This window comes from Chaetodon auriga, chromosome 1 (assembly GCF_051107435.1).
Source record: "Chaetodon auriga isolate fChaAug3 chromosome 1, fChaAug3.hap1, whole genome shotgun sequence".
Classification (NCBI taxonomy): domain Eukaryota; kingdom Metazoa; phylum Chordata; class Actinopteri; order Chaetodontiformes; family Chaetodontidae; genus Chaetodon; species Chaetodon auriga.
In genome coordinates, this window is record NC_135074.1 from 33,220,001 (window position 1) to 33,230,000 (window position 10,000).

The 10,000-nt window shown below is 45.6% G+C and overlaps 1 protein-coding gene across 1 annotated transcript in view; it reads right to left on the reverse strand.

Annotated features, from left to right (window-relative positions):
- hsd11b2 (hydroxysteroid (11-beta) dehydrogenase 2) overlaps window positions 1-10,000 on the reverse strand; it is a 25,276-nt gene that overhangs the window by 10,395 nt on the left and 4,881 nt on the right. The window contains exon 2 of the mRNA XM_076736141.1: window positions 715-927. Within this exon, the coding sequence (XP_076592256.1) occupies window positions 715-927 (213 nt within the window). The remainder of the gene's footprint in view (window positions 1-714; window positions 928-10,000) is intronic.

Consider the following 10,000-nt stretch of genomic DNA (forward strand, 5'->3'; position numbering starts at 1 on the left):
CGCACGCACACACACACACACACACGCACACACACACACACACACGCACACACACACACACGTTGTGTATCCTCAGATGACTCGGAGGTAAAGTCAGCGGTCTGAACTGTCTAATTACGAAGCCAGTGGGAGCTGCAGGTCTGAGCCAATCACAGAGTGAGCCAGGGGACGCTCTCTGCTCCGAGTTATGTGTGTGAAACACGAGACGAAGCCGCTCGTCTGCTTCAACACTGAATCTCCTCACATGCTGCTCTGCACTTCGATCGATTCAAGCTGTTGTTTTGTTTCAGACATCGGCGTCTGCATGTCGGTGATTTCCTAGAAGGCCGCTGAACATTCCTGTGCGTGTGATGCGCCATGAAATCCTGAAAACACACGGCGAGTTTCTAAAGGAGCAGTCCAACATTCGGTGAAACTGTTGACGGAACAGCTCGAGAAGTGAAGCCCAAACTGTCCAAACTGCTGAGCAGAGGAGACACAGCGTGCATCAGCGCACCTGTACCAGGTCCTCTGAACACCTGTGCACCTGTTTAAAAGCATGACGACAGGCGAATGCAGCGAACAGATACACCTGATACTGGAAAGTGACTAAACGAGCTGTCATGTCGGTTATTAAAGGAGTTACAGGTGTTGTAACCTGATGTGTGTCAACGAGAATAAAGACAATGATCTGAGTCACAACGAGAAGGTTTGGCTTCAGCCGCCCGTCTTTACCTTTGAGGCCCAGTTTGGCCTTCGTGTCCAGCAGCGCCTGCTGGACCTGCTGTGGCTGGGTGATGTCCACCTGGAGGAGGGTGAGGCGGGGCGAGCAGGTCCTCTGCAGCTCTCTGGCTCCGTCTCCTGAGAGGTCCAACACTGTAGCAAACACCTGGAAGCCCAGAGCGTCTAGATGTTTTGCCGCTGCATTCCCAAAACCAGAGTCACAGCCTGCAGGGACACAGGGACGCATTATTATCAGCTGTTTGAATTGATCAGTGAAACCCTTTACGTCCTAGATAAATATAAAGCCATCACACAACTAATGATGAGCTTTTGTGACGTAGGCCCGTTTCCTCCTCCTCCTCCTCCTCCTCCTCCTCCTCCTCCTCCTCCTCCTCCCTGTGCAGAGTGGAGCTACGTCCACATGTGACAAGAAGCAGTCAAATTGAGCTCAGACTCAGTGTTCGTGTCGGCCGTGTTCTTCAGTCACGGACGTTTCTTTACGTTGCTAAGATGTAATGTGGCTCCAGGGCAAATGAAACTGGGGCAGATATGTGACTACAACACCCAACACCATGAAACCCACAACATTCTCAGTTCACAGCAGGCACACAAGCACTGAACACAACTACCGAATACACCAGTCAAGAAGAAACTACTGAAAGTACTGAGAGAAAAAATGGATCACAGAAATGATAAAAAGCACAGAAATAAGCAACCAGAGCGTGAGCTGACTGTGATAACATCAGTAGATTGCTGTCTGATTTTACAGCCTCATAAAAGAGTTTAACATGCTGCTGCGGTCGTGAACTGAAGAGACTGATCCATAAAAACCAAGACGAAGGTTTAAATCTCATCTGGGCGAGACGCGAGCCTCTTCCAGCAGGGCTGGCAGGGAAGAGAAGCAGATTGGATCAGTGTGTTGAAGCTTAATCTGAGACTCAGATCACACTGATCAGCTTTCACCTGCATCGTGTCAAACAGGGCAGACATAATCCTCCTCTTCCTCTGATTGGCTCGTCGCCCTGCAGATGTTTGGATGTGTCGGTAACAGACGTTTGACAGATGCAGTCAGAGCAGGTTTGGACAGAGCGCTCAGCGCCCAGCTGCTGCCTCTCAACCAGCACATATGGAGACAATGAGAAATATCTGGGTCGTAAATTACTGCCTCAAATTTTAATAACGCTGTTCACTTCTCGTCTGCAGAGGAATAAATTCAGTCCTGCAGGCTCAGTTACACTAAACAATGCACTGATCACAGCATCCAAACCGAACCTATTTAATAATAATACAGGAGTAGATGGGATGCCATTCAAATGGAAGCTTTCATGGTGAAATCTATTCTTTTTGCTCACAGTGACAAAGTAAATCCTCGTGTTTAACATCAAGTTTAATTTCGCATTGATGAAGAGTCAGTGGAGGAAGCTCTCATTGCTTATTAGCTGCGCGTCGGCATCCAGTTTCACTGAAGCTCCTCTGTCACAGACCAAACAACAGAGACTTGGTTCACATGCAGTCCAGACTCCAGAGGACATCAGACTGATGCTGCTTTCATAAACAGTGGCCACTTATTATCTTGTTAGCAACAGAGCTAACAAGTTTCTTCCCTCTTCAGCAACTCTGTTGCATGAACTGAACAATCCTGAGAACAAAATGTCAGGAGAATCGTACAGAGAAGACAGACAGAAGCTCAAGAGGTACTCTGACTGCCAGCATTAGCAGGCTGCCAGCTGGTTAGCATGTTAGCAGCAGCTGTGGCTCGGAAGGTAGAGCAGTCATCTGCCAATCAGGAGGTCGGTGGTTCGATCCCTGGCAGTCCACATGCCGAAGTATCATTGGACAAGATACTGAACCCCAAAACTGCCCCCCATGCTGCGCCATCGGTGTGTGAATTCATACGTACATCTCTTTGGATAAAAGCGTCTGCAAATGACTGATTGTAATTGTTAGCAGTTCGCTGAACTTTGCTGTACGACTTCCTGTCATGAGTCAGGCCTTCATTCATCCATTTGGGCTCATCAATTTAACTGGGGATGTGAAAATAGTTCTGGGTGGGTTGTGATAATTGGATGCTTTCCAGTGAAAGGTTAAGCTGTGCAGTGTAACATCCTGTCACTGCGACGTAAAATCAAGTACAGCACCAGCTGTTAGCAGGCTCCTCGTTTTTGGAGCCATTCGACTTTTTATATAGAGCCGCAGCAGCTTTTCATTTGTGAGCAGGTCAGAAGACAGTCTGAGCACTTTTTGTTTGAGGGAGAAACCTCACCATTGTGTTAATATTTAAAGGTTAGTGAGAGACTGGGGGTCAGCAGAGGGATGAACCTTTGCACTGCAGTCAGGTGATGGCAGCTGATTGATCATCGCGGCATGCTGTCATGTCACACGTTGCTAATTGAGATCAGTGAGTTTGTTAAATCTGCTGGTAGAAGTTCTCTAGATTTTGTGCTGTGCTGCAGATTTTGACCTGTTGTCAGAGCAGTTATTCTTTTATTTCCTTTCTAAAATTACACAGTGTTTTCTCAGAAGGGTACAGATCCCTCAGAGGCAGCGACCCGTCACGTACCCCACGCCTCCCGAGTTTCCCAGAAGTCCCAGCACCTACAACCTGATCTGCGGCAGTACTCGCTGTTCTGTTTGTTCTTTTGTACGGCGGGGGTCTGAAAGAGCTCTGCTGGCGAGAGCGTCAAGGCGTTGGCACGCTGCTTCACTCCGTGTCCTTGGAGGATTTCCAGAGTCACGTCCCGAAAGGAAAAGAAGAGTGAACATTGGCTCCAGAAATATATACCACCGCTCGACTCCACGCTACAGAAACACAATCTACAACCTGATTCATAACCACAGGGGGTTCAGGTTTCATGGTGTCAGGTCTCCCACAGTCAGTCGAGCACGGTTAGAAAGTTTCAGCACAACAAGAGGACACAACAACAACAAAAAACACAACAACAACAAAACTCAAAAACAGCAAACACAGCAACAGCAAAAACAATAAAACACACAAGAACAACAACAAAAAACACAAGAACAACAACAAACACAACATCACCACAAACACAACAACAAACAAAAACAGCACAACAACGGCAAAAACAACAACAAACACAAAAACAACAAACACAACAACAAACAAAAACAAGCACAGCAACAGCAAAAACAACAACAAACACAAGAACAACAACAAAAAACACAAGAACAACAACAAACACAACATCACCACAAACACAACAACAAACAAAAACAGAACAACAAAAACAAGCACAACAATGGCAAAAACAACAACAAACACAAAAACAACAAACACAACAACAAACAAAAACAGAACAACAAAAACAAGCACAACAACGGCAAAAACAACAACAAACACAAAAACAACAAACACAACAACAAACAAAAACAAGCACAGCAACAGCAAAAACGACAGCAAGCACAACAACAGCAAAAACAACAACAAACACAAGAACAACAACAAAAAACACAAGAACAACAACAAACACAACATCACCACAAACACAACAACAAACAAAAACAGAACATCAAAAACAAGCACAACAATGGCAAAAACAACAACAAACACAAAAACAACAAACACAACAACAAACAAAAACAGAACAACAAAAACAAGCACAACAACAGTGAAAACAACAACAAACACAAAGACAACAACAACAAACACAACAGCAAAATCAACAAACACAACAACAATCACAACAACAACAACCACGGACACAGGCATGGATCCGTGCAGATTTTTAGATCTTAAGTGAAACAAAAACAACAACCATGGCCTCCGTGCAGCAACAGGCTGACCTGTAAACAGACATCCAGCTCTTCTCTGTCTGCTGACGTTGACATGTTTAGTTTAAGTTGATACCTGTTCAGCTCTATGTTTCGTCCTACACGTCTGTGAACGGACACAGGAGAGTGTCAGCAGGTAAAACCATCACTGTTTCCAGCAGTTAAGACTCTGAAAACCAGGAGCTCTGAAGCAAATAACTTTGTATGTTATAATTACAGAGCTCCTCTGCAGATGTGTGCTGCAGAATAAATGACATGGTGCTCCGTAAAGGGTTGCAGCAGCTCTCAGACCACACACTGTCCCACATTCTTCATCCTGTCCACTGCTGACCCCTCACAGCAAGCCTCTATGTTTGCTCTGAGGGTGATGGGTGATGTGGACTTGGGTTTCAGATAAAATGACGGCGATGGAGTGCGCTAACTCCACCCTGCTGTCAGACCCCTATGAGGAAAGCTGGGGGTTCCCCTCTGAAACATGAGCTCACAGGAACATCCCCAGTGTAAACGGACCCTTAAAGCAGAAGGTTCGTCTCCACAAAGCAGCCAGTTTGAGGTTGCAGCTGAACATGTGGCCTTGGTATCGCTGCAGGAGGCAGATTCAGCTCTGAGGAGGAGCTGCATTGCATAATGGGGCCGGGACTCTGAGGGGCCCCTCAGATGAAGAAATAAACGTGGACGTGACAGACGAGTACTGAGAAGTGTACGAGGTCAAAACACACATCTGTCTCTGGGCGGAGGCCTTACCATCTGCACACAACAGCTCCATGCTCATGTTCAGAGATTCAGCTATACACAGGTTAAAACGCAGAGCTTAATCAGGCCACTGACTTCATTTTACTTCATGATCTGAAACACTGAACGCAAGTGTGAAGGAGAAAGTAAAGGTTACACCGTGCTTCCCGATAAAAGCATTAAATATGAGACAAATAGCAACAGAAATAACAAGAAGCAAGACATGATTTAAGAAGACTGACAGAAAAATATGTGAGTCTTAGAAGGTTATTAGAAGGTTCCTGTAGTGCATTTTCTGAATTTGCATCTGGACAAAAGTGAACAACAAACGAATTGCTGAATTATGCAGGCAGATTATGCGCTCGGCATTTAGATATCAAAAACTCAACATCTGGGAAACATTGTGCATCGACTTCGACTGCGTTTGAGCCACAGGTGTCACCGATGTGAACGCAGAGTTCGCCTCCCCTCGTCTTGGTAGACGATCCACCTGGTTCGTAAACCTGCCTGAAGTCCAAGCCTGGTTCGCTTAGCTCTGCAGACTCAACACTGGGTAAATGTACGTCCACACTACCAGACACATAGTCAGTACTCTTACTGGGTGTCTGCACAGGTGGATGCGTTCCTACGTCTTTCGCCATCAGTCATTTTGAAATTCTCACATTTTGGGCTGCAGACAGAACGTCTGAGTGGACTCTTGTCGCCTTGACATCGACTGGAACCGTCCACCATTTCCAAGGGTCCTGAATGGGCGCAGACCATAAGGCCTCTTGATCCAATTGGATAGGCCGATAGCCAATCAGAGCTGCAAAATGTGTCACGTAGTGCTGAGCAAACCCAAATCCTGTTGGAAGTGCGGCCAACACATCTTTCAATCATCAAAAGCGTTAAGTGCAGCTGTTGTTCTGGTCGAGAGCACATATCAACCAGCTGACTGATGTAACAGCAGATTAATCATCGTCTCAAACGTATTAATAACCAGTTGTGATTGGCCGGACCTGGGCAACGTTAACAAAAAAAAAAAATCTGTATTTTTATATTAATTAATTATTTAATTCATTCATTCATTCATTCATTCATTCATTCATCTTCTATACCCAACTATCCCTTTCGGGGTTGCGGGGGGCTGGAGCCTATCCCAGCTGTCAATGGGCGAGAGGCAGGGTACACCCTGAACCGGTCGCCAGTCGATTGCAGGGCAATTTTTATATTTATTTTTGTATTATTATTTTTGTTGTTTATAGCTGCTTTTTCCTTACCTGACACATTTGGGATTCCATAGAGAACAAATGATGCCATGTCATCCAGAGAAAGTGTATCTACAGAGAGCTGAGAGCTGTTTCTGAGCAGGTCGATGTTGAATCAACCAGGAGGAGGTTTCAGGAGGAGGAGGTCTGGTGCTCGCAGGCCAGCATGTGAGACGTCACTCAATGTTTCACTGAAAAGCTTCGGAGAGGTTGAGGGGGGACTCATTTCTTTACATATGTGTCCGCCTGCTGCAGTTGAAAGCTCAGGATGTCTTATTATCCAGCAAGGAGATGCAGCTGGAAGTCATCACATTTCCAACAACCTCATGTTTAATCTTAATCACTGCTGTCAGAGGAGAACGTCATCATTTACACAAGAACCGAGTGAGGAATGTAACCACGAGAGGCACTGATGTTTGGGTCATACAGAGTGAACACAGAACTTCTAAGTCTGAGCAAACATCTTTGTGGGGGCCAGAAATGGTATCAGGTTGGCCGTGGCCCTCACTGGTCCCAGGGGCGCTTGATGATGTAAATGGCTCTTGATGGGGTTTTATGAGTCCTTGAGGAGAACCCATGAGGAGGTTCTAGGGATCCTTGAACATGTTGCAGAGGAGTTTAACGGGGTTAGGGGTTCTTGCGGAGGTTACAAGGGTCCCTGGGGAGATTATAATTGTTCTTGCAGAGCTTCTATTCCATTTGTGATTCTACATATAACTGAAGAGATATTATGGGTCTTCAAGAGGTTCTAGGTCTATTTGATAATGTGTGTGTCTTTGAGGAAGTTCTAAGAGTCTCTGAAAGAAATCTTGGGGTTTTTCATGAGATCATGAGGTTTGTGGCCGGTGTCCTTGAGGAGGTTCTAGGGATCCTTTAAAAGGCTGACAGAAGCCTTGAAGATGTTCCAGCATTGCTTAATGAAGTTCTGTGGGTCCTTCAGGAGGTGGTAGGAATCAATCATTAGGTTCTGGGGTGCTTGACGACAGCCTAGTGATCCCAGAAAAGGTTTTACAAGCACTCAAATATTGGACAACATTTTGTAAAATGTTCCTGGTGTTTGTTCTGTCTCTGTGTGCAAGCATGGCCACATGGTGCAGGCCATCATTGCTTCATCACTTGGAAAACTCTGTCATAACAAACTGTTGTCCAACTGTGAGCAGAGGCCATGTGACAGGAGGAGGAATTGTGTTTTTCTACCTTTAAATAACCAAAGACCATCAAGAACTGTTGAGCAAACATTATGTGGAGATCTGTTACGTAAGTCTAATAGTGAGTGATTGCCCTTATCGCTGTGTAATCCGAGGATAGACGAATGTTTCTTCATCTTCATCTTCATCCAGGAAGCAGCTACAACCAGCTTTTCTTCTATCCTGTGAAAGAGTGAACTGACCGGCACTGATTGGCTCTGCATGCAGCATGAAGTTGAACTGTTGATGAACTTTAACTCAAAGAAAGAAGGAAAGGACAGGGTAGAACATTCTAGACAAAGAGACTGAGAATGGAGAGAAAAGAAGGTTATGAGAAAGAAATGTAGAAAAGGATGAAGGAGGTGCAAAGAAAAACAGAGAAAGACAGAATGAAGGAAGAACCAGAAAAGAACAAGAAAGGAAGGAAACTAAAGACATGACAGGGAGGTAAGTAAAGAGAGAAAAACGAAGAGGAGGAAAGAAGGAAGAAAAGGAAGAGGAAAAGGAGACATGATGAAGGGAAGGGTATGATGAAAGGATTTAACAAAAGAAAGAAAGAAAAGGAGGCAAGAAAGGAAGAGGGAAGAAAAACAAAGGGAAGAAAGAGGAAGAAGGAAAATAAAAATGGTAGACTGATAGAAAAGAAATGGAAAGAAGTGATGAAAGAAAGGAATGAAGGAAAAGATGAAGAAAAATTAAGTAGAAAGATGAAATATGACAAAACGAAAGAAAAAGACGACAGCGCCGATTGTTTTTGGAGTCTCCTGCAAGTTTGACTGTTAGGGACGATGTCTCCTTTAATTACTACAGACTTAAAGTTGAGGAGGAAGAGGAGGAGGAGGAGGAGGAAGAGTCAGTCTGATTGAAGGTAAACACACAGACTGTCCCTGGGATCAGCTGACTGCACATGGATCTGCCTGCAAGGCGGGTTGTTTACATGTGTTCTTCAGGGCGAGCACATGCTGCAGAGTCACATTGGTCAGAAATACGTCGATGTAACGTCTGGAAGTCAACCTGTCAAGACTACATCACCATCCCACCTCAGATAACTGAGACACCGCTGCCACTGAACGCACCACCAGACCTGTGCGAATCAGTGAAAAGAGGATGTGGACATAGATTCAGAGGCCTGAAACCAGACTACCTCAACAGCACCATGACAGGAGCCACGCCAAGATCCTGGCCTTCAGAAAACCACGTCTCCACATCATCTGACAGCGTGTTGTTGCGCTGTGTGTAGCTACTGGGTTTGACGTGCTGTCGTAAAGTTGTCTGACATTAAAAACAAAGGGAAGGTTGTTGTGCATATGATGCGGTCTTCATGTCGGCATCTTGGAGAGGTTTCCTGCACATGCCGGCAGGACGCCAGCAGGCAGCGCTGCCCGGTCAGCGAGCCCTGCGACTTCAACCCTCATCCTTCGAGGAATGTGCCTCAAACAGTTCAATTAGCTTTCTAAGAGGTTTACTGAGGCCTTTTTTCCACCCGCTGCTCTTATTCCAGAGTGACCCCACACCGACCTTTACCAGCTTTCAGCAGAGCCAATTAAGAACGAGCTGTTGATTGAGATCTCGGCTCTGGACACAATCTCCTCTTAGATATCGTCTGTTTCACTGAATCCGAGCCAACCCTCGCTAGGTCACGAGGGCAAGACAGCTTCCAGACTGTAATCAGATCTAAGTTCTTCTCTCCCCACCGAGCTGAAACATAAATTCATAAGAAGCGCTCCGTCACAGGAGAACTGGAACGGTTGCATGATCCCTTTATCTCTGCTGTTTAGGGCTTTGTGTGTTTGCATACATGTGATGATGTTTGGCTGCAGCTTGTAAATGCCACACGGAAAGACGTGATATTGAACTGGGATTTTGAACTGTGTTGCCATGACACCAGACGACCTCCTGAAGCACTACAGCTTGTCCAATAGACAGCTTAGTCTGCAGTATATGTTGATCTGGTCTGGGATTACCTCAGCACGGCACCGAGACTGACGTTTACCACCAGAAATCAAGCTGAACCGCCGGGTGGACTGATTCGCTCCATCAGTGTTTGTAGCACAGTGGCTGCAGGAGGAACGTGGATGATGCTTTATTTTAAGGGTCCATCATTTCCTGATAATGTCCTACGGTTTTCTGGGGAGACGTGTGTTAAGTTTATTTGAACTTTGCCTTTAGTTCATGTTGGAGAGGCTGTCTGAATCCTGGTCAAAGCTTCCCACTGGAACGACAGTCCACTTAATATATTGTAACATACTGTACAAAATATCCTGCCAGGTTCTGAGACCATTAAATAACTTCAGCCACCTGTGGAGCCAGGGTGCTCGGTGAGCTACATTTGAGCACTTGTGC